Source organism: Crinia signifera, chromosome 8 (genome assembly GCF_055691185.1).
Source record: "Crinia signifera chromosome 8, ASM5569118v1, whole genome shotgun sequence".
Taxonomy (NCBI): Eukaryota; Metazoa; Chordata; class Amphibia; order Anura; family Myobatrachidae; genus Crinia; species Crinia signifera.
The window spans coordinates 76,559,181-76,585,081 of record NC_139224.1 but is presented as its reverse complement, the minus strand read 5'-3'; the positions used below and the strand labels follow the sequence as shown (position 1 = coordinate 76,585,081).

Genomic DNA, 25,901 nt, shown 5'->3' with positions numbered 1-25,901 from the left:
TCTGGATCCAGAAAATGGCACAAAGGATTGAGCCATCCACAAGCTGGCCCTAAGCTAAGTTTGGGCGAGTTTGGTTCCATAGGGACCAAACCTGCTCACTCATGTCTAGGTAATAATTACTTACTTTTTAGGGATTACATATACACCTATTCCATAGATTTATATAAATTGAGATGGATCAGAGCCAGAGCCATCGCTAATGGATTTTTTACACCTAAAGTTCATCTAATCCCACTACCAAGAATTGTGGCCTGCTGGGTGCAAACTCTCTAGCAACGGAACCCTAGGCATTTGACTGTAAGGCCTGCCCTATACCAAGGGTGAGCTCTGAACACAGGACCGCACAAATGTCCTGCTATGCAAAGGGATGTGTATGCTTATATATGTTTGCATGTTGCCTCAGGAGGAGAAATCATTCGATGTTTACTTGCCATTAAATTATTTCTCCTACTGTTGCCAATGCTCGCAGCTGCCACGTGACCAAGGAGTCACTCTGTGCATGCACTATTTTTTGTGATTTATCGATAATTTAGATTGTCAAAATAAGTTGTCAATAAGTTATAGCGCTTTTTGCACAAATATATATATATATATATATATATATATATATATATATATATATATATATATATATATATATATATATATATACACACACACACATACTTATACTATAAAGGTGGCTGAGTGCATGTCAACAGTTAAAAAATAAAATAAATAAAGGGCAGGGTACTGCAGCCCACTAAAATAATCTAGCTTAAACACTAATTCGAAATGAAAGTGTTTTTTGTTTTTTTTAGACCAGGCCGGGCCAACTTGTTGCCGGCTCCAGCTGTTGTAAAATTACACATGTGAGCATTCCCTGCCACAGTTTTAATATTCCTTAATATCAAAACCATCTGGGGAAGGATGTATTAAAATAAATCGCTGCCCATCACAGTGATGTACTAACATATACAGTCAACATCGCAGTGCGGTGACTGAGGCCCCCGCGATACCTGTAATGTGGTGTGTGGAGGTCTCGTCACATCCCTGGGCTCTCTCTGGCCAGGAAGTTGAAGCCCTTTGCCCCTCCTCCCCCCTGAAGCCGGAAGGACCTCTGGCTATGTTTTCTAGGGGGGAGGAGGAGGTATGGCCTGGAGCGCAGTCAGTGTCGGCGGCATTAAGAAGCCCATAGGCTTCTATAGGGTATCACCATCGAAGGATGGCGATACCCTATGCGGCGAAAACATGGTAACCGGGTTTTATTACATTTTAAAATGTGGTAAAACCCCTAGAAATGGGAGGGGGGTTTTTGCATTTTTTCCTTCGGTACATCCCGCCCTTTGAGAGCCACATGTTGGCCAGGCTTGTCCTAGGCTAAAAATAAAAAAATAATGGTAAAAAAGTACCATATAGGAAAGTACTGGAGTTTTGGTTTAGCATTTATTATTTAAAAAAATTTTGGCAGTTGTTTTTTTTCCAGTGCTTTTATACAAAGTTTTGTAACATTTTGGAGAAAGCATTTTACTTCCATCTACAAGTTTAAACCCATTCACATCAATGCAACACCTCAACATAACAGATATGCATGGATTGCCTTAAAACTCATAATGTTTGGTAGCTTGAGGACAGAGGGGTAGATGTATGAAGCGGTGATAAGGGAGGATAAGTGATAAAGTGTCTGTTACTTTATCACCGGCTAATCAGCTCTTAAGGCCCCCATACACTATGCGATATGGGAACGATTTCACCCGATTCGGATGAATCGGGCAGTGAAATCGGCCCAAATCGCACTTGTAGACATCCCCTCCGATCCGATGCGCGGTCCCGTGCGCATCGAATCGTGGTCGGACGGGCTGCACATAAGAGCCAGCCAGGGAGCCGTGCAGGGGGACAGCAGCGGGCGGGGGATGCCGGCTATAGAGAGCCAAGCAGGGGGAGGCTGCATATGGCGCCGGGCTGGAAGAAGCTGTGTGTGTTGCGGTGGGGTGACAGCGGGAGGCGAGCAGTGTTCCCTCTAAGCTGTGCACGCGCACACAACCCAACGAGTGTGCGCACAGACATTACAACAGACCGCACAAAGCAGCAGTGGTCCCTTTTTGCACTTGTGGACTCAATTAATGTGTGTTTCACCCATTAACTACATTGTGTGCTGTGTTCTGAATGTTTAAATGTTTAATATTTTTTTTGCCGCACACAGCCTTCGTAAAATTAGAGGGAACATTGGAGGCGAGTAGGGAGAACTTGAGGACATGACGATGGCTGCCGGGCAGCGGCGAGAGCCGGGAGAAACAGATAACTTAAAAAAAAAACGCCCATAGAGATGACTAGCAAGCCATTGATTGGCTGAGACCTCTCTCAGCCAATCAGTTATCTGTTTCTCCCGGCTCCCGGCGCTGCCCAGCAGCCAGCGTCATGTCATCAAGTTCTCAACTTCTCCCTGCTCGCCTCCCGCTGTCACCCCACCGCAACACAGCTTCCTCCTGCCCAGGTCCCTATGTAGCCTCTCCCTGCACAGCTCTCAATTAGCCGGCATCCCGCTGCCGTCCCTTGCACGGCTCCCTCCTCCTGCAGCTCCCCGGGGACTGCATATGATAAATCCATGCGATTTATCATATGCAAACGTTGGCACATCAAGTGCCTAATCGTGCTTCCCCCTCCCGGGGAGCTGCAGGGGAAATCAGGTCCGACTTGTCCCTAGGACAAGTTGGACTAATGTATGGGGCCTTTACAGTGACTGTCCCTTTTTAAACCCAGCCTATAACAGCCGGGAGCTGATTGGCCGGTGATAAAGTACCAGGCACTTTATCACTTCTCCCTTATCACTGCTTCATACAGCTACCCATGAGTGTATAAAACCCTGCTCTAGAGGTTACTAGGTTTAGGTTAATAAAGTTCTCCTCTTCTATTAATACAAATCAATGCCATGACTGAAATAAGTTTATTTTGACAAAAAGACTTGGCTAAAATTTATTCCCAGCTTTTCATTTACCTTCCTGGCTGTGCTTGCGATTAGCTAATTTTAACATTTCAAAACAAATATTGCTTCTAACCTTTTAAGTTATTTCCAAAGGATATTGGTTGTAAGCTAATATGAACACACACAGTATAACCAAATTATTAATAGTTTTTGTTTAATCATACATTTATTTTGCTGGCTATTATACAGAAATAATTGAATGTATGAAAACTGTAGCCTTAAGGATTGAGAGTTATTGCTACCATTACTTCTGTATCATACATTCTGGTATGTGGAGTTGTGATACAGAACAATTAAAGGAGAAGGGAATATGTCACATTGTCTTGATACATTTTATTGTCTCCAGACCCCTCCCTTTTCTCTGCTTTAATCTCATCCTGCTTTTATCTCTAGTTCCTTCTCCAGTTTGGCTTAATCATTAACTACTTTTGATATAGGTAACTCCTGAGTAGCTCAGCACTGAAACATTAACCTCACAATGACCCCCTCTAACACACTCACCTTAATGCACGCTGTAGCAAAAAAAAGAAAATATCTAGTCTTAATTACGTGACTTAAAAAAAAATAGATTATAATATATTATAATGTATGATTTTTGCTGTAATAGGGCACTAGATGTTTGGGGTTTTCAACAAAACCATGTAAACAAAACCGTTCACCTCTCCTGTCACTCCCAACAAAGTAGTAATTGATTTGGTTCCATCATTTTTGGTATGGCTGATCAATGTCTATGGAGAACCCACAGTCAAATTGTTTCTTGGTACTCCATAACATTTTGCTTGGAAGGATTGGCTACCTTGATTAATTTTCCTTGGTTACCAAAATAACTATGTATATCTTTCATTTTAAATTAGCTTGAATGAAATGGGCATAGCCACCAAGTTGGATTTTTTTTTTAAGTCTTTATATGCTAATTATGATTTTTTTATGCAAATGATATATTTACATTTTTATTTTTTACCCATATGTATCACTGTATAACATTACATGGATATATGTGAGACATTCTTAAAGGTATTGGAGACTGCACAAAAAACTACATATGTAATGTTTGTGTTTTAAGATGAAATTGTTTAAAAATTTGACTCAGATGAAAAAGGGAGGTAGCCTTGGGATTCAAACCTGTGTCTATTCAAATCCACTCCCTATTTCACCCAATAGCATGGTAAATGCCTAATAATAAATGTGTGTATTAATGGGTGTGAACATAGAATCCATGGAAAATTAATGGATTTGTGCGTTAACATGGTCACGACTACCATCTCCTGCTAGTTACCAGGGTTGGGTTTTTTTGAGTCTGAGGCTTGTGAAAAAAAAAATTTCTTCACTCCCGGGTTTTCAGGACTAATTGGATATCCCTGGAGAGATCAAGAAGTCTGTGGTAATTTACAACGGCTAATTGAATTCTCTCCATAGTTTTTTTGTCATAATACACATAGCTTACTTTGGAGAAGGGGTTTTTGGGTAGGGCGCTACAATCACTCTGTGTGAGGGAGCTGCTAAACTAGAGTGGTCTAAGCTCATCAGGTACAATGCAAAAAATAGATAGTAAAGCGCTCACCTGGTGTATATTCAGGGTAATATATATGTTTATATATATATATGATGCAGAAACAGTATGTGGGGAAAAAAATTGTTTATTAACAACAGTGGTATATACAATTGATGGTGGTAAAGAGCAAGGGGTGTGGATGCTCTGGGTGGGGGTGATAGTCTGTACGGGTAGAGGGGTACAGTCAGTGGTAACGACAACGAGCCCTGGTAGGGAATGAGGGTGTCAACAGACCCCTTTTTACCATAAACCTCCTGCAGTTTATGTCTCAAAGTGAATGTAATGGTGTGCTGGGCCCCGGTGGGGAATGAGGGAATCAGCGGATCCCTTTTTAACCATAAACCTCCCAGGTTTATGTCCCATGCACTGAGCGGTGTTAATGGGGGTATCCGGGAACTTAATTGTAGCAATGAGGAAGTTGAAGTATAAGTTTCAAAGTTACAGGTAAAAGTTAGTGCCGTGAATGGGTGTGATGGCAGTGAGCGGCGTCCCACTCACTTAACCACTTACCCTGTCAGCCGGCGGCGGGGGTGCGTCTCGGAGCTTGGTATGGTGCTCCGTGTATGGGAATCCTGTGTGAGGAGGAATCAGCCTGTTGGTATCTGGGAACGCAGACGATGCGGCTTGGGGATGGACACGCTGTCCGCCTCTGCCCGGCTGGATGGAATGAGCGCGTCACTTCCGGGTAGCGGTGATTGGCTGGGTGCCGCTTGTGCCGGAGTGACGTAGCGGGATGTCCGTTCTCTCGACTCACAGGGGAGGAGACTTTGACGTGTGCTGTCAATTAGATGTTGCTGTACCAACGCGTTTCGGCCTCTCAGGGCCTTTGTCAAGGATGCACTATGCTGTTGAAGGCAGTATATTTATAGGCATGGGGCGGGTCTTGGTTGCATGTTAATGGGTGTCTATTTTCTGATGAGTGGGATGTTGCGCACACCTGTTGTACACAGGTGAGATAGCTGATGTGGTAATCTCATGTTGCGCTGCTGGTGAAGGTGATAGGTGATTGAGAAGCATGATGACGTGAGCAGGTGGAAAAAAAGGGGGGGACGGCTGCTCTATGTGGGACAGGGACATGTATTAAAACAAAGTATTGCTGTGGGATGAGGAAAAGTGTCATGGTGGCAAATAGAAGGCGGAGGTATATCTGTTTAATGAAATACATATAGGGATATGTGTATGAACATAAGCATGAGATGCATGCCGGGAAAAATAAATAAATGAATGAGAGGGAAATGTGGAATAATAGTGGTGGTTATGGTATCTACAGTGTGTTTTTAGAGTGTGTTTTAAAAAGAAAAGAAAAAATGAATAAAAATAAATAGAGCTAAAAATATAAATAAATATAAATATAGAAATAAAAATAAGGTACTTATGTAGTATCTGGGCTGCCGATTTCTAAATCGGGTCGGATCGGGAGATCGCATCGCATCGCATGCGACCATGCGATTCGATGCGATGCGATGACCCGATTTTTCCATAGGAATCAATGTTAAAATGGACTGAGTCCATTTTAACATGGAATTCAATGGGAAAAATGGGTCCTTTTCATACCCCTACTATCCAAGTGGGCATGGAGTTGGATATAAACCTGTGGCGAGCGTAGCGAGCCACCGAGCCCGAAGCGTGGCGAGCGAAGCGAGCCCCGCGAGGGGACGAATACCGTCCCCTCGCGGGGCTCGCTTCGCTCGCCACGCTTCGGGCTCGGTGGCTCGCTACGCTCGCCACAGGTTTATATCCAACTCCATGCCCACTTGGATAGTAGGGGTATGAAAAGGACCCATTTTTCCATAGGAATCATTTTAACATTGATTCCTATGGAAAAATCGGGTCATCGCATCCGATATCGTATGCGATGCGATGCGATATCGCATCGCATCGCATCTGATTGTATGCCTTAACTTAAGGCATACAATCAAAAAATCGGCAGCCCAGATACTACATAAGTACCAAAAATAAAAATGAAAAAGGAAATGAAGGTACGAATGCAGGATGGTATTTATGTGGAAATGGTCTACTGCTATCCTAGATGGCTATTATGGAAATCGATATTTAAACCCCTCGGTGTCATTGTCTTGAGAGTGAAAATCCAAAAAGCTCTCTCCTGTTAAGGGTCTCTGTGTAATCCCCCCCCCTCTCCAATTCCTTTTTGGTGACTCAATGGCCATAAAAAAGAGATCTTGGGGGTTGCTGTTGTGTTTTTGTTTGTAGTGCAGTGACACGCTATGGTTTTCGTACCCTATCCGTATGTTTCTTATGTGCTCGTATATCCTCTTCTTTAATGGTCGTATTGTCCTGCCTACATACTCAAGTCCGCAGGGACATCTCAAGATGTATATGATGCCTGCGTGTTCACAGGATGTAGATTGTGTCAAGTTAAAGGTCTGTCCAGTGGTGGTTGATGTCAAGGTTTGGATATTTTTGGTGGTAGTTTTGGTCATGTTTGTACACCCTGTGCATTTCCCGCAGTAGTGGAAACCTGTACGTGAGTGTAGTGTACTTTGAACTAGGGTTTTGGGCTTGATGTGATTGTGTACCAATTTCTGTCGGATGTCTGGTGCTTTGCGGTATATGACTCTGGGTTTGTCTGTGAGTATGGTCTTGAGGTCTTGGTCCTGTTGAAGAATGTGCCAGTGTTTATGTAATATGTTGTTGAATTGGCCGATCTGTTGTATGTGGTGATGAAGGTGGTTTCTTTGTTTTCGGTGGTTTTGGGTTTATGTTTGGTTTGAAGTATTGTGGTCCTGTCTAGTGTTATTGTATCTTCGAAGGCTGATTTGACTATGTGGCTGTCATATTGTTTGTTCTGGAACTGTTGTATGAGTTCTGTGCCTTGTGTTTTAAAGTCCTCCAGTTTGGAGCAGTTCCGTCTGATGCGACGGAACTGCCCCTTTGGTATGTTTTGTAACCATGGTTTGTGATGTGCACTTGTGTACAAGATATAACTGTTAACGTCTACATTTTTCCTGAAGGTCTTAGTGTGAATTGTGTTGTTGTCAATGTAGATCTTAAGATCTAGAAACTGTACTGTGGTTTGGCTTATGTTGGTTGTGAAGGTGAGGTTCATGTTATTGTCGTTTAGGTAGTGTGTGAAAGCTGTGAGTGATTCCAGTGGGCCCTTCCAGATGAATATTATGTCGTCAATGTAACGCCGCCATAGGATCAAATTAGAGGCCCAGTCATGCCCACTCTGTATGTGGTCCTCCTCCCACTTACCCATGAACAGGTTGGCATAACTGGGCGCCACCTTTGATCCCATGGCTGTCCCAGTTGTCTGTAGATAAAAGATGATATTGAACCAGGTGTAGTTGTGATGCAGGATATAGTCTATGGTGTGGAGAATGAATTCTGTTTGTTTCACCAAAAATGTAGACGTTAACAGTTATATCTTGTGCACATCACAAACCATGGTTACAAAACATACCAAAGGGGCAGTTCCGTCGCATCAGAAGGAACTGCTCCAAACTGGAGGACTTTAAAACACAAGGCACAGAACTCATACAACAGTTCCAGAACAAACAATATGACAGCCACATAGTCAAATCAGCCTTCGAAGATACAATAACACTAGACAGGACCACAATACTTCAAACCAAACATAAACCCAAAACCACCGAAAACAAAGAAACCACCTTCATCACCACATACAACAGATCGGCCAAACAATTCAACAACATATTACATAAACACTGGCACATTCTTCAACAGGACCAAGACCTCAAGACCATACTCACAGACAAACCCAGAGTCATATACCGCAAAGCACCAGACATCCGACAGAAATTGGTACACAATCACATCAAGCCCAAAACCCTAGTTCAAAGTACACTACACTCACGTACAGGTTTCCACTACTGTGGGAAATGCACAGGGTGTACAAACATGACCAAAACTACCACCAAAAATATCCAAACCTTGATATCAACCACCACTGGACAGACCTTTAACTTGACACAATCTACATCCTGTGAACACGCAGGCATCATATACATCTTGAGATGTCCCTGCGGACTTGAGTATGTAGGCAGGACAATACGACCATTAAAGAAGAGGATATACGAGCACATAAGAAACATACGGATAGGGTACGAAAACCATAGCGTGTCACTGCACTACAAACAAAAACACAACAGCAACCCCCAAGATCTCTTTTTTATGGCCATTGAGTCACCAAAAAGGAATTGGAGAGGGGGGGATTACACAGAGACCCTTAACAGGAGAGAGCTTTTTTGGATTTTCACTCTCAAGACAGAGGGGTTTAAATATCGATTTCCATAATAGCCATCTAGGATAGCAGTAGACCATTTCCACATAAATACCATCCTGCATTCGTACATTCATTTCCTTTTTTATATTGATTTTTATTTCTATATTTATTTTTATTTTCATTTGTATTATTATTTATATTTATTTTTATTTATATTGATTTTTATTATTATTTTTATCTTTTCTTTTTAAAACACACACTGTAGATACCATAACCACCACTATTATTCCACATTTCCCTCTCATTCATTTATTTATTTTTCCCGGCATGCATCTCATGCTTATGTTCATACACATATCCCTATATGTATTTCATTAAACAGATATACCTCCGCCTTCTATTTGTCACCATGACACTTTTCCTCATCCCACAGCAAAACTTAGTTTTAATACATGTCCCTGTCCCACATAGATCAGCCGCCCCCCCCCCCTTTTTTTCCCCTGCTCACATCATCATGCTTCTCAATCACCTATCACCTTCACCAGCAGCGCAACATGAGATTACCACATCAGCTATCTCACCTGTGTACAACAGGTGTGCGCAACATCCCACTCATTAGAAAATAGACACCCATTAACATGCAACCAAGACCCGCCCCATGCCTATAAATATACTGCCTTCAACAGCATAGTGCATCCTTGAATGGAGAAATGAAGTAGCGCTTACCAATGAGAAATGATCAAAGTAAAAAATTATTTAATTACATAAAAAATAAACATAATTCATATACACATTTATAACAATAAAAAGGTACCATAAATATGGGGGGGATAAAACCTCTCAAAAGGCCCTCAATATGTGCCAATGTAATTGAAAAAAAGAGATGAATAGGATCCGCTCCTATTTGTGCCGTCTAGGTACAGTCCCGAATGGAACAATAGAGTCCTTTTGGACTGGGGATGTTGGGGGTTTGTTTTCCACTGGATTCGATAATACACACAAGATGAAGGTATATTTACCACTGTGTATCCCTTGGGAGATTTATATCCATATAGGACTGCTGTAGCAAGCTGTTCTTCTCCTTTTGAAGGGTGGAGGTAGATGAAATTTCCTCCTGGGTAGGAATCACGATGTATGTGGAAAAGCAGGGTGACAATGTCCCGGACAATTTGTATTCCAACAATTGGGATTGAAGACGGCTGGTTGGATCCTGATGCATATAAAATAACGATGGCAGTGAGGGGCTGTGAGAGGGAGCAGCTTCCAACGCGTTTCACTGCCTCTAGGGGCAGCTTTTTCAAGGATATATCCTTGAAAAAGCTGCCCCTAGAGGCAGTGAAACGCGTTGGGAGCTGCTCCCTCTCACAGCCCCTCACTGCCATCGTTATTTTATATGCATCAGGATCCAACCAGCCGTCTTCAATCCCAATTGTTGGAATACAAATTGTCCGGGACATTGTCACCCTGCTTTTCCACATACATCGTGATTCCTACCCAGGAGGAAATTTCATCTACCTCCACCCTTCAAAAGGAGAAGAACAGCTTGCTACAGCAGTCCTATATGGATATAAATCTCCCAAGGGATACACAGTGGTAAATATACCTTCATCGTGTGTGTATTATCGAATCCAGTGGAAAACAAACCCCCAACATCCCCAGTCCAAAAGGACTCTATTGTTCCATTCGGGACTGTACCTAGACGGCACAAATAGGAGCGGATCCTATTCATCTCTTTTTTTCAATTACATTGGCACATATTGAGGGCCTTTTGAGAGGTTTTATCCCCCCCATATTTATGGTACCTTTTTATTGTTATAAATGTGTATATGAATTATGTTTATTTTTTATGTAATTAAATAATTTTTTACTTTGATCATTTCTCATTGGTAAGCGCTACTTCATTTCTCCATTGTTTCCTTTTTTTAGGGACCCACTCAGTCCCTTTAAGTAGCAGCTTTTTTGACACTTACCCCATATACAGCGCCCTCGGACCACCCTAGGGTAGTCCTTTTTGTTTCTTAGTGCATCCTTGACAAAGGCCCTGAGAGGCTGAAACAGCAACATCTAATTGACAGCACACGTCAAAGTCTCCTCCCCTCCTCCCCTGTGAGTCGAGAGAACGGACATCCCGCTACGTCACTCCGGCACAAGCGGCACCCAGCCAATCACCGCTACCCGGAAGTGACGCGCTCATTCCATCCAGACGGGCAGCGGCGGACAGCGTGTCCATCCCCAAGCCGCATCGTCTGCGTTCCCAGATACCAACAGGCTGATTCCTCCTCACACAGGATTACCATACACGGAGCACCATACCAAGCTTCGAGACGCACCCCCGCCGCCGGCTGACAGGGTAAGTGGTTAGTGAGTGGGACGCCGCTCACTGCCATCACACCCCTTCACGGCACTAACTTTTACCTGTAACTTTGAAACGTATTCTTCAACTTCCTCATTGCTACAATTAAGTTCCCGGATACCCCCATTACCACCGCTCAGTGCATGGGACATAAACCTGGGAGGTTTATGGTTAAAAAGGGATCCGCTGATTCCCTCATTCCCCACCGGGGCCCAGCACACCATCACATTCACTTTGAGACATAAACTGCAGGAGGTTTATGGTAAAAAGGGGTCTGTTGACACCCTCATTCCCTACCAGGGCTCATTGTCGTTACCACTGACTGTACCCCTTTACCCGTACAGACTATCACCCCCACCCAGAGCATCCACACCCCTTGCTCTTTACCCCCATCTATTGTATATACCACTGCTGTTAATAAACAATTTTTTTCCCCACATACTGTTTCTGCATCATATATATATACATATATATTACCCTGAATATACACCAGGTGAGCGCTTTACTATCTATTTTTTACATAGCTTACTATGTATAACAACAAAACATGAATGCAATGTGTATGTTTTAAAGTTATTTATGCCTGCTTCTAAAATGTGCAAAACATTTGTGTAAAGTAATCTTGATTTGCCTTTGTTTTGTTCTTCCAACACACTTTTTTTGTGTCACTTAATCCTGTTTAATTGGCAATGGCTTTAATGACTCTCTTCCACACAGGGTGGATATGCAGCCTACAGGTACACTCAACCAGCCACTGCTGCCACAGCTGCCACCGCAGCTGCTGCAGCCTACAGCGATGGGTATGACATGGTTTCATATTGTGCTTTTTTTCTTATGTTGTCAATAAGTGTATATATATATCCCAGTTGTCAGTATGCTGGCATTCACTATACCAATACTGGCATCCCAGTTACTGCTGATAGACCAGCACCAGAATCCCGACATCAATTGGGGTGATGGCGCCGGAATCCTGAATGCTAGGATGCTGAACATCGAATAATCAGGACGGGATACAGTTAGGCGTAAAATGGTTGGGGTTAGGTTTATGCACTATTGGTGTGATTTAAGGTTAGGGTGCGGGGAAGGGAAAATTAGGGTTATGATGATTAGGTGCAGTGGTATAATGTGTGGTTTAATGGACATTACCATGTGTGGTATAATGGGCTGTACTTCATTGTGTAGAAGAATGGGTCATGATATGGTGTGTGAAATGCCCCCCACCCCACCTCCAGCTGTCCATAATATATTTTACATCTTCATTGAGCTGAATAGGTTTGTGGCTTGTGAATAGGTCACCTAATGTTGTAAACGATATTTAAAAAGACCAGATGATCTGGTATGTCCCAGATTCGAATCTACCAGCACTTAATTCCTTAGATAACCTGTGTGAGGAGAGCAACAGCAGCTATCACAAGAAATTAGGAAATTGTTTTGATATAAACAAGAGTGGTATCTGATCTCTATCAGACGTCCAAAGGGTCAAAGTATACAGTTTTTTTTTATAAAATATTGATTTCAAAGTGCTGCATACAAAAATTATATCATATGAAGAAAATGCCCTAAAATTAAGTAGGAAAGGAAAAAGATCACTCTTATAAAAGATACGTTGAAAACATATTCACAAATCAGGCGCTAAATACCTTCAACTTCTGTTGTATCAATTTTACTAAAATAGGTGTTTTGAAAAAAATATAAGCAGCAGACTCCTATATTTATCTGTGACCGAAAACCTGTATTACTAAAGTTTGTCTTGCTGGTAGCAAGTTCCATTGTACTATGGTGTATACAAAAGAAAACTATAAATACTGCGCTATATATTCAAGTGCGCATATGACAGAAGGATCTTTCACAACACATCGTATATTTTTGTAAATAGTGTTCAATTGATAAAAATTGGGTTTAAATTCAACAGCTGACCACCTAAACCACATATACAGAAAGGGATTCAGTATTGAATCCCGGCGTTCAGAATCCCGACGCCGGAATCCCGACAGCCGAAATGCCGATAAGAGGGGGCCACGCAGCGGGCCCGGTGCCTCGCTACGCTCGGCACACTAATTTATTCTCCCTCCAGGAGTGTCGTGGACACCCACGGAGGGAGAATGTGTCGGCATTTCGGCGGTCGGGATTCTGAACGCCGGGATCCCGACCGCCGGGATTGTAACTGCATCCCACAGAAAGATATAGCTGCACATAATAATAATTATTATCTTAATCTGTAATCGCTCTGATAAAAAGGACTGATTGATTAAAATGTCCATGGACCATTTTGAAAATGTTCCCATAAGAACCTTTTTTTGATCTTTAATTCTTTTATTTTCGGTATTCAAAAATGCAAAAAAAGACATTTCAAACAATGAAAATCATTACAAGCATATTAGAAGTACTGCGCTTGTCACTTGCCCGAAAGAAAAGAGCGAACTCTTAATTCAATCTCCTATTACAAATATCGACATTGGAACTTCATTATTAAATGGCGTATGAGGGGGAGCCGGCATAAATTTTTACAGATCGTGGCGTTCTTGGTGTTATCTAATGCTCTTTAACCGAGTAAGCCCGTGTTAATTGTAAATCGCCTGGTATAGCCTGGTTCGAATAACTAAAATGAGTGGATGACAGATCAGCTCGGGGTGTCAGTTGTCACGGATATTTAGCCCCTTCATTATAATTATATTTGCCAGGTATATGCTGAAAACGTAATCTTTAGTATCATTACATGCAATGGAACTACGTCCGCTGAAAGTGTGTATAACAATAGGTGTACAAAAATCTAACAGTGCTACATACAGTGCAAGGTTATTTGAATGTGTTTATCGATACTACATGATAAATACTTATGCAGGGTGACAATTTATCTAGGTTTACATAAGGGCAAGAGAGGGATGTTGGGGAAAGGTAAGAGTTGAGTATAACCGCACTGGTAATTATAATAAATCAATAATATGAAGAACTGCGAAAACTGACTAGGACCTTGGGGTGCAAGGTGTGTGGGTCCCTGAGCACCTTTTGGCCTCTCGCCAGTTGGTGCCTACTTTTGGGACAGTCAGTGGTGCGCCCCGGAGTTAGGAAAGCAATACGTCTCCCTTCTTAGGCTGGTCGGGTCCAAAGGTAACCACTGGCTGTGTCCAGTGGATTAATTTTTCTGCGTTATTTGCCGCATATCATTGTATTTTTTTTAAATTGTGTTGCAACACTGCCCCCTTGTGAGTTATAACCAAAATTGCTGCACAAATATACCAATTGTGCTTTTGCAGCACCTGCCTGCTTTTGGAGAGTACCGGTTTACGAAAAGTGATCCTATGATTTAAATGCTGCTATACTAATACCAATACCTTGGTAACATTATAGGATAATTGAGGATCACATCTCACAATCCAAATACCTGTTCTTCTCTATATCCTTCTCTTTATCTTTAAGTGGCAACAATATTGCCCCACATCCAGGAATATTTTTGCAGCGCTTAAACACATTATTTTTATTAACAAGGAACACTTATTTTAGAGCATACCTAATAAAGTTTGTTATTTTACTCTGTCTCAAAAACACTTTAACAGATCTGTGATGTAAGGGTGCCCCCACACAGAGTTTTCTTTTTTTTTTCTTCTCCTCCTCTCTTGGCATTCAAACATATGACTATTTATCTACCCTGATTTTTGTGTATATGATATCTAGTTATATTACTCACATAATCTAAGTGCAAATCTAATAGTGACAGAGATTACAGGTTATTGGTATCCTGATAGAAAATAGAATTTATCCAGTGGTGCTATATCTGGTCGAATTTAATTAAAGTGTTTCTACTAATATATAAGAATTTTTCTTGTCTAATAATGTAATTGACTAGTGACTGCCAGCCATTATAATCTGGCGCTTTATAGGACATCCATGCTCTGCCAACAGTTACTTTCGCCAGAGAGCAGGGACTGTTTAAATATGTTCTTTCACAACCCGAGATACCGTTTCCGATGACACCTAACATACAGCACTTGTCGGTTGGGATCTCATTGGCACACCCTGTATCAATGATGGTTTGTTTAACTCTATCCCAAAAGTCTGCAACCAGCTGGAATTCCCACAATAGATGTATGAAGGTTCCAGGATGGAGACCACACTTTGGGCAAGTTGCCGAGGGTCTTCCTGCAAATTTTGATACTGTTGTGGTGGATAAATATGATCTGTGGAGTATATACAGTTGCATCTGTTGGACCCGAAGTGCATTTGTGGCTTTAGTCACAGCTGTCTTTTTGCCGAACGTCCACTCTTCCTCGCTCAATGTACCCACGTCAACCTTCCACTTCTCCTTCAACCCATCGTTATATTTCTTTTTACCTATGTTTTTATATAACCTTGAGCCTAGTTTTTGCTTATTCCAAAACAAACACAACCTCTCAGGTGCTCAACTTCAGAACAATGCAGGAATCTCTCCCATACGATCGATGCATGCAAGAGAAATAATGCAAGAATACAATAGTGAAGTACGTTTCACAAATATCTCCCTAATAATACACAAATGATACAATGATTTTTTTTTAACAATTTCATCCATAAAAACACATATTAAAGTGCTGAGTGCAATGATGAATCCTTAGAGTAGGACATGGGCTAATAATTACCAAGTGTGTAGGGAACTGGTTATCAATCAGTTCCTTCAGCGCATGCAACACAATTCAGCAGTGCTGTTGGCACTGTGCTCCATCACTGTGGCATTCCCCGGTCCTCTCCGTTCGTCACCAGTTAAAGATCATTCGCCAAGCTCACCAACGCGTTTCATCCTTATACAAAGGACTTTTTCAAGGACACCTGTATATAGTTTTTGCTTGTTGCTTGATTTCAATATCATTTTAATCGGGGATTCCCCAAAGGAGGGAGGGGTGTTAGGGAAGTATTTTTCTAGTACACTTAACTGCAAGTAGCGAAAGAAGTGTGTCTGGGGAAGGTTGAACTCCGCCTTAAGTTGTAGAAAAGGGTTGAGCCCCATTGGACTGTAGATTTGAGGGTGGTCATATTGTGTGGGTACCATAATTCTTTAATCTGTAGTTCTATAAATTCCTTATCAGTAAGCAGATCTTCCATTAAGCAGTCCTTGTCCAGGAAGTCTACTTCCATAATTTGTTTTGCTTCATGCCATATTTTTATGGCTTGGGCCAATAATGGAGGATCTGAATGTAATTTATTGCCCTGAAAAATCCAGTGCATCGAGCCAGTACCTGACATAGAGGATGTAGCCTTTATATTAGCAATATCGCAGCCATGTTACTCTTGCGTAAACCAAGGACTCAGTTGTGTTAACTGGGCAGCGATATAATATCATCTTATATCTGGTAACCCTAGGCCCCCCTCATCCCTCTCCCTCATTAAGTTCAACTGTATTTTCGGGCGGGCACCGTTCCAGATAAACGAGGAGATTATACTGTTCAGTTTTCTGAATAGTGATTTAGGAAGATAAATCGGTGATTGCTGGACCACATATAGAAATTTAGGGAGGACCACCATCGTGATCAAGTTTATTCTGCCCGACACAATTAATGGGAGTTTTTTTCAATGGGCCAATCAAACGGGCTGAATATTCAATTTAGCAAAATCTTTCGGGTCCCAGGACACATTAATACCTAGATATTTAAAGGTCAAAGCCCATTGCAGCGGCAAGGGGGGAACTGGTCAAAACTTAGAAGGAGGGCCTGCTGGGAAAATAATCTATTTTTGTCCGGTTAATTCTGAAGCCGGAAAGGTCTCCGATTCTCTCAATCAGCCCTAGAACTGCCGGCAGGGAGGATACATAGTCCGACAAGTACATTAAGAGGTTGTGGGAGAGAGATTGTGTCAATCGAACAGGATAATAAAGAACATAGAGACATGTGGTGGACCCTCCTAGATACTGGTGATTTTTCAATAACTATTGCACAGCTGAGGGTGTGCTACCAAAGGCATTATAGAATACAAGGATAGGAGACAGAAAAGAATGCCTTTTGCTGGTGCACCTAAGAAATGATTAACTCGTAATACATAACGTTTATTGAGGAAGCGTTCATTGCGAAGCGTACACTGACCGACTAACACACTCAGTGTGTTTAAATCCCCCTACCCCTTCCCCACATACAAATGTTATATTGTTGATCTGTACCGCTGTGCAACTTCGGTCACCAGCTCACTCCGTGACCAAGGGCAATAGATGCTAATCTGGCGCCAGACCTAACGTCTTCCCTGCCCTGAGCCAGCTGAGTGAACGAGGCAAGTGCACGCCTGCACACCTCGCATCTAGTTCACCAGCGCTCTGCCTAAGTGGCTCCAGGGGCTGACGGTTGCACCGTAACGGGACTGCTACCTGTGTGCAGTGCATGCTGTAACCTGGTCCTGAACCCTGCTCCTCTGTATAATACAATATTGGGCATACGATTTTTAGCCTAAAATGTATTAAATTCAGAGTTGAGTGACACTATTTTTGTTTCCTGTGCATGATTGAAGCACAGAGAGTCTATTCCAATATAGAGAATTCTACTCTCTTCTGGTTGCACACCGTACTGAAACATTTACAATTAATCAGGGGGTATAGGTGACTTGGGGGTCACACTGAGTCAGGGGAATAATTCCCTTTTTTTTTTCTGTATGTGTGGTTTTATGTCGCAACAATTTTTCAGTTATAAATCCAATAAACGTTATGTATTACGAGTTAATCATTTCTTAGGTGCACCAGCAAAAGGCATTCTTTTCTGTCTCCTTTCCTTATATTAAGAGGTTGTCGGCGTACAGTGAAACTGTGTCCCTCCTTTCCCCCGGCTCAGATCCTATGACCTCTGGATGTTGCCTCAATAAACAGGACCGGGGAAAGCGGGCACCCCTGGCGAGACTGAATGCGGGAGAGGTCCATCCATTTACTGAGATTCGGGCGGACGGATTAGTGTATAAAAGTTGGACCCATTTGATGAAGTTTGGGCCTATCCCAAAGGCCTGTAGTACTGCCCATAGATAGGGCTATTCTACAGCGTCGAACGCTTTGATTGCGTCCAAGGAAACCACAGCTGGTTTATAATCTCCCACCCTTACCGTCTGCAAATGTTTAAAGAGCCAACGTAAATTTATAGACGTGGCCTTCCCGGGCATAAAGCCCAATTGGCCTGGGTGCACCAGGGTTAAAATTTGGCGATTCCATCTGTCGGCCAAGATTTTAGCTAAAATCTTGGCTTCAGAGGAAATCAGGGATATAGGTCTGTAGGAGTCCAGCTCCTTTGCATTTTTACCCTACGGCTTTTTCCGCCTTGGTCATTGATTCTGGAATGGCGCCCTCCACAAAGCAGGTGCCCAACGTCTCAAAGAGGAGAGGGAGCAAGGGTTTCAGTGTACTTTTTATAAACCTCAGCTGGGATCCCATCTAATCCTAGCGCTTTCCCGCTAGGTAACTCTTTAATTGCTTTTCTTCTTCGATATTTAAAGGGGCCTCCAGTTTAGATTAGCAGCTGCACTTAAAATTGGGAGTTCAATATTTTTTATATATGAAGCAAAAGTCTGTTTTCCTTAGCGCAACAATCAAAAGTTCTGTAGGCAGCTGTGAGAAGACACCTGGAGCCTCCACCAAAAACTCCAAACAAATTCACATGCAAAAGAAAGGGGTTGTGCTCTCAAATAGCGCCACCAGATGTTCACATCCACCAGAAATGTAAATGTAACTTTCCTTTTCCCTTCCAATGGAAGGCTTTCAAAATATGATTCTCGAGGTTCATATACTGGGTCTGTAAACTTCAAAAAATAATGATAGTGCAATATCGTCTATACACCATAGTTGTAATTGCTGGTTTTAATTTCACACTCACAATTTCAGATTTTTAAGATCGCATAGAAGTCCACCATATGTGGATATTGCAGAGTGTAGCTTCCTTCCGTATAGACTCTGTAAGATCTCAAAGACAAATATCCATAGTGCAATACTGCTGTGTAATTTTAAAAAAACATTTTATTGGACAATTACACTCACATTTCATATATTAAAAAATCGCATATCACCATATATATGGTTAGAGCCCATCTGCAGAGTCCCCTGTCAGGATGTCCAAGTGTTGGTATAAGGAGACAGCCTGGTTACAGTCCCGGTAACTGACAGTCCAAGCTGTGACTCCTTACTTGTAGTCCTAGCTGGTAACTCCGTTCCTCAGATATGGGTCCAGTGACTTGTAGCCTTAGCGCTTTCGGACGTGTTGTCCTTCATCAGAGGCATAAGTCACTAATGCCAAACTTGCTATCCATTGCACTATGGATATTTGTCTTTGAGATCTTACAGAGTCTATACAGAAGGAAGCTACACTCTGCAATATCCACATATGGTGGACTTATATGCGATCTTAAAAATCTGAAATTGTGAGTGTGAAATTAAAACCAGCAATTACAACTATGGTGTATAGACGATATTGCACTATCATTATTTTTTGAAGTTTACAGACCCAGTATATGAACCTCGAGAATCATATTTTGAAAGCCTTCCATTGGAAGGGAAAAGGAAAGTTACATTTACATTTCTGGTGGATGTGAACATCTGGTGGCGCTATTTGAGAGCACAACCCCTTTCTTTTGCATGTGAATATTTTATATATAGTCTATTTCTTTAGAGTTGTATTTTAACCGGCTAGAGTAGACCTGAGAAAAATATTTCTTAAAGGCTTCGCCTATCTGAGCGGTGGTATTTACCAATTCCCCCGCCTCATTGTTAATCATACTTATAGTATTAGGAGGGTGTTCTGCCTGGGCCAGAAATGCTAGGTATTTCCCTGATCTATCTGAATTTTGATAATTTGCTTGCGATCTATAGGACAAAATTTTTACTGCGCCCAACCACTTCTATGTAAATTATTAAATACAAGGTAATCTATTTGTAACCTATATATTTGTTTAAATTTTTCTTATATATCTGATCTCAAAGTGTCTGGTTTCTCTCTGAACAAGTTACATCTGCCCCACCTGCAGTGCACATGGTTTTGTCCATCTAAGAAGGATTTTGTCAGAGTGAACTAGAATAAGGCCCATAGTTTACTTATTAACAAGCATGGGTTCGTGAAAAAATCATTCATGCCAAACAAATTTACTAGGCTTCTATGAGGATGTCCGCAAAAACCTTGATAATGGAAACGCTGTAGATGTGGTCTTCCTAGATTTTGCTAAAGATTTTGATACAGTGCCACACAAGAGGTTGATAAATAAAATGGAGGACCTGGGATTAGGGGCAAGAATCTGTAGATGGGTAGGGAACTGGCTGTGTAATAGAGAACAAAGAGTGGTTGTGAACAGTGCCGTATCAAATATGATACCAGTACTAAGTTGAGTACCACAGGGTTCGGTACTTGGGCCCATTTTATTTAACATATTTATTAACAATAATGGGCTGGGATTACTCAGCAATGTATCCATCTTTGCTGATGACACAAAACTGAGTTGAGTTATGAAATCAACCGAGGATATCTCCGCACTTCCGAATGATCTTAACAATCTAGATGAGTGGGCAAAAAAGTGGAAGATGAGGTTCAATTTGGATAAATGCAAGGTTATGCACCTTGGGAGACATAGCCAGTGAGTGTGCTAGTTATAACCTAAGCGGGGAGGCATTGGGTAATTCAGTACATGAAAAGGATCTAGGAATTCAAATAGATGATAAACTGGGGTGTAGTGCTCAATGTCACACAGCAACAAAAAAGGCCAACAGAATTTTAGCATGTATTAAAAGGGGCATGGAGCCTAGGGATTCCAAAAGTAATTATGCCGCTGTACAAAGCATGGGTTAGACCGCACCTTGAATATGAAGTACAATTATGGGCCCCACACTATACAAAGGACAACCTAGAACTGGGAAAAACCCAAAGAGCAACTAAGCTAATTAAAAGAATGGAGAATTTAAGCTACGAGGATAGATTGAGCAAATGGGACTGTTTACACTAGAGGAGAGACGTTTAAGGGGGGAGATGCTCAACATGTACAAATATATCAAGGGCCAATATAAGGAACTGTCAAGCACACTTTTTTTCTGCAAGGAAGGAGTCTAGGACATGCAGGCACGAATTTAGATGAGAAGAAAGAAGGGTACTTATGTAGTATCTGGGCTGCCGATTTCTAAATCGGGTCGGATCGGGAGATCGCATCGCATCGCATGCGACCATGCGATTCGATGCGATGCGATGCGATGCGATGACCCGATTTTTCCATAGGAATCAATGTTAAAATGGACTGAGTCCATTTTAACATGGAATTCAATGGGAAAAATGGGTCCTTTTCATACCCCTACTATCCAAGTGGGCATGGAGTTGGATATAAACCTGTGGCGAGCGTAGCGAGCCACCGAGCCCGAAGCGTGGCGAGCGAAGCGAGCCCCGCGAGGGGACGAATACCGTCCCCTCGCGGGGCTCGCTTCGCTCGCCACGCTTCGGGCTCGCTACGCTCGCCACAGGTTTATATCCAACTCCATGCCCACTTGGATAGTAGGGGTATGAAAAGGACCCATTTTTCCATAGGAATCATTTTAACATTGATTCCTATGGAAAAATCGTGTCATCGCATCCGATATCGGATGCGATGCGATGCGATATCGCATCGCATCTGATTGTATGCCTTAACTTAAGGCATACAATCAAAAAATCGGCAGCCCAGATACTACATAAGTACCGAAAGAAGATTTTGTTCCTTTAGAAGGAAAAACTTCTTTACGGTCAGAGCAGTCAAACTATGGAATGGGGTATATTTAGAAGTTTCACATATAATATAATATTGCTGATCACGACTTACACATTTCATATTGATGGGGTGGGGGTTTGCAGGTTAGAAAGAAAAGCTGTCTGGATAAACAGTCATTCCACTGGGTAGTGAGAAAATCTATTCAAACATTTCACTTTCCCAAGAAGACTGTTAACTATCGCTATATAGAGTGCATCTCTGAATTTAGAAAACTGTATTCTTAGTGCAAATCAATAAGCTGCTATATCTTAAATGTTTTTTTTTTTTTTTTTTGCACAGATACGGGAGGGTATATACAGCTGACCCATATCATGCCCTGGCCCCTGCTACCAGTTACGGAGTGGGAGCTGTGGTAAGTAAAAAAAGAACCCTTTTCAGAGAGCCAATACAATCAGTTAGTCAGTCCTATTGTATGATGTGCTTAGTGTATACTGGGCTGGGGAATACGTGCTTGTATGCATGAAATGCCAAATAATGTGTTTTGGTGTCACAACTACAGTATACTGTATGGAGAAAAATGACTTAGCCACAGACATATACTACTTTTGACTATAAGGCCTTAGTCGTTCAACAATCACAGTGACAATAAAATGTAGTTATATAAATGCATAAGGGCTAAGGGTCAGATGTATCAAGCTTCAAAAAGTGATAAAATGGAGAGTGATAAATAACCAGCCGGGCAGCTCCTGCCTGACATTTTTCAAACATAGTCTGTAAAATGGCAGGTAGGAGCTGATGGCTGACTGTTTATCACTCTCCATTTTATCACTTCAAAGCTTGATACATCTGACCATAACAGGGCTGGATTAACAATGGGGCAGATGGAGCTGCAGCTCCAGGGTCCCATTGAAAAATATTGTATTAGAGGAATTGCTGATCATTCTTTGGCATCCCCCCCACCTAAAAATACTCTGAAAGTGTCTCTTTTTATTGTTGACTAAGGTCAAGAGTATATATTTAAAACTTATCCAAAACAATTTTGTCTATTTAAAAAATATATATATATATATATATATATATATATATATATATATATATATATATATATATATATATATATATAATTTGTAAAATATAGTTTTCCCTCAAACATTGGAAAATTGCAACCAATACCACTGGACCGTAGGAACACTGCAATTTTAATTTATCCAGCGGCTGCCCATTTGTAGGGGTGGGGGAGGGGGGTGGATTTTACATTGTAGAGTGGGGTTATGTGCTGTTCTGACCAGCAGTGATTGCTTGCATGGAAGACACTTATGGAGAGTGCAGGGCTGAAGAACGGATGGGAAGTACCTTTGTGTTTAATGGCTGCTAGACTATCTTCTGGAAGCCTCTGACTTTGTGGTTCTGACTGGTCACATATTTTACGACCAGGTCAGGTGACGTACATGTTGGTGTGGTGGCTTGACAGAGTGGCCATAAAGCACACAATTGGGCAGAACCACAGATATTTATATTTGGATGTGATGTGTTCAAATTAAAATTTAAAATTTAAAAATAAAGCTGTATAACACCTGTGGGCTACATGCAAAAGCAGATAATGATTACTCTGCAGAAAAACAATATAAGTGTATTTGCTCTCTTTCCTCTTCAGGGTCCATAGTTATCCACAGGAGTCAAATTGGGGTGTGTAGGTTAGATTGACCGGGGTATCAAACCGTTAAACTTCTAGGTCACAGGATGCCCTGGTCCATCTCCACTACAACCTACCCCCTGACTTCAGGACTCCAGTTGTTAGTGTGGTTCAGCTGGAGCCGGTCACCATTATGCAGGGCTGCCTCGGCAGCCATAAACTTACTTTTTTTGTGTTTTCTTACTGCCCATACCACTGCTCCTACATCCCCTGCCGATGTCGCAACGCCATTGCTCATGCTGGTGATTGTTGCTGGCAACAGCAGAGGCGTAATTAGCACCTGCCGCTGCCACCCAGACTACAGCCAAGGACCCAGGAATGGCAGATAAGGCAATTCCCCATTCAGGGAGTCCTGTCATAGTGGTCTTCTTAACCAGGTATGGAGACTAGCTGGAGGGCGCTGTGTGCAGCACTGGGTTTGTTCAGTGCATTTCACTAGACCACTAGGAGTTAACATAGCTGGTGGGGGGGGGGGTTAATGCAACGTTAGGGGAGGTAGGGTTTCCTTCTGCAGCTCCTCTCCCTGGTCCAGCACGTTTATACCTCTGAATTTCCCACCGCTGGGCTGCTCCTCCTCAGACACACAGGGCAGCCATTACAGACTGCAGCAGGTCTCTGGGAATGCTGGGTCTGGTCTCCTTGTACTCCTTTCTCCCGGGATCAGGTTGTAAAGAGCACTAATCTGAACAGAATTTATTGTTGCCCAGTGTATCCAATGCACAAATAATTTGGTTCCATTAACCATCGCTTTCATAGTGTCCAACAAACAATCAAAACACAAATTATAATAGCATAAGACATACATATGTTTAATCCTACCAGCCACTGCGGCCTGTGTAGTTGTTATGTAGGGTACACGCAGAATGATTTGGCCTCCAAACATCCAATTTGGCTACAATCTCAACCGATTTGTATGTAAATTGGGCATGTTTTGGGCCATTTCTGATCCGATGTGTGGGTCGTTTCACATATCCTTCATGCAGCGGGTAGGATCTGGAAATGACCATTCAGCTGGGTACAGGTCGCGATCGGATCAGATTCAGATCATGTGCTCCAACAGATCGTGAGCTGATCGTACGATCGTCTTACGATCTGCTCATGACCTGCATCGTTCTGGTGTGTACCAGGCAATAGTGTTCCAGTTACTATTTCTGCATTGTATGTGGTATTGTGCTAGTGCTGTATATTTGATACTTTTTTAGTCTGATATTTTTATCCCCTGTTTCAGCCTAACCTTGCCTAAATGTGTTTAGGGAGTTTTAAGGTTAACTTCACATTTTATATTGTTTGTTAGGATTTGTCACATTGCAGTATTGGGATTTAACTGAGACCTTAAACTGTTGGATTGACTTTACAGATTTTTATATATAATGAAATACAATCACAATTTAATAATCCTTGAGGCTACACATGTTAATACAATGGAAAATTTGATAAAAAATGTGCATTCATGCAGGGTATTAGATGTTAAAACTCAGTCCTTACTGTCCGTTTCTATGTATGCCCGGAAAATTATGGACCACCTCTGTAAATACAGAGTGGATATATTTACCGTCCACCTTGCTGGATTTGTAGGGTAATGGATCCTGATGGAATATGGAATTTCCCTTTGTTGTCCAAAGTCCTTGTTTTTATATCCAGTGGCAATGTGGATAGCACCCACCGACACCAGTGGTGCTATCAACATTGACACTGGAATTGTGGAAAATAAATTAATACCTTGTGCTCAAACAATATTTGCGCTATGGTCTTTTTTTTTCCCAAGGTCCATTCTATGGAGATTATTTAAATCTACTGTTAAGTAGTGTGTAAGTGTTTTTTCATTTAGGTGGAATATCGCCAATGGTGCACAGTCTGTTTATTCTGTTACTGTCTATATTTAACTGTTTGTGGTGGAGGTTCATATTGTGTCACCCCGGCTGAAATTTCATGGTAGATTAAAGATACCAGTACTGTTTATGGTCATCCCCTGCCAGTAGCAGAATGCTCAAAGTGGGAGGTGACGCCCTCAGTGGATGCTCACGTTGTACGATTGGTATGTACTTCCACTTTAACTATAAAGTCCAAGCCCAGGCAATCCTGGTCTGCTAGGCATTAACCTCAAAAGTCTGAAGAAAAGCCCTCCACCTGAAGGTACAGGCATCTTCTTGGGTGATCTCAAAGTGGAAGGCTGACTTCGATTTGCGGATCTATGGTGCCAATCCACCACAGACACATGGGATCAAGCCGTGCTCTCTTAAGGGTACGCCATATTTGAGTTGTTGCACAAACTGCAAGTATTGATTCACTTGGCAATAAAGTGCTAGGGTTCATGGTATGCACAGTTCCACTCATGGCCTCTACAGCACTTAATACTTTCCAAATGGAACGGACAATATCACAGGAAAATTCAAACCAGCATTTTGTGTGTCCCTGCTGTGGTGGTTACACCCATCAACCCTCAACAAGGGTGCCTGTTGTGGATATCGAATACTCTTCGCCATGGGTATA

The 25,901-nt window shown here is 42.0% G+C and overlaps 1 protein-coding gene across 5 annotated transcripts in view; it reads left to right on the top strand.

The window, feature by feature from the left end:
- Positions 1–25,901, top strand: part of RBFOX2 (RNA binding fox-1 homolog 2) — a 190,953-nt gene that overhangs the window by 126,672 nt on the left and 38,380 nt on the right. For all 5 annotated transcript variants that reach the window (XM_083156681.1, XM_083156683.1, XM_083156680.1 and 2 more), the window contains 2 exons: positions 11,792–11,874; positions 22,058–22,130. In XM_083156681.1, coding sequence (XP_083012807.1) covers positions 11,792–11,874; positions 22,058–22,130 — 156 coding nt within the window. The remainder of the gene's footprint in view (positions 1–11,791; positions 11,875–22,057; positions 22,131–25,901) is intronic.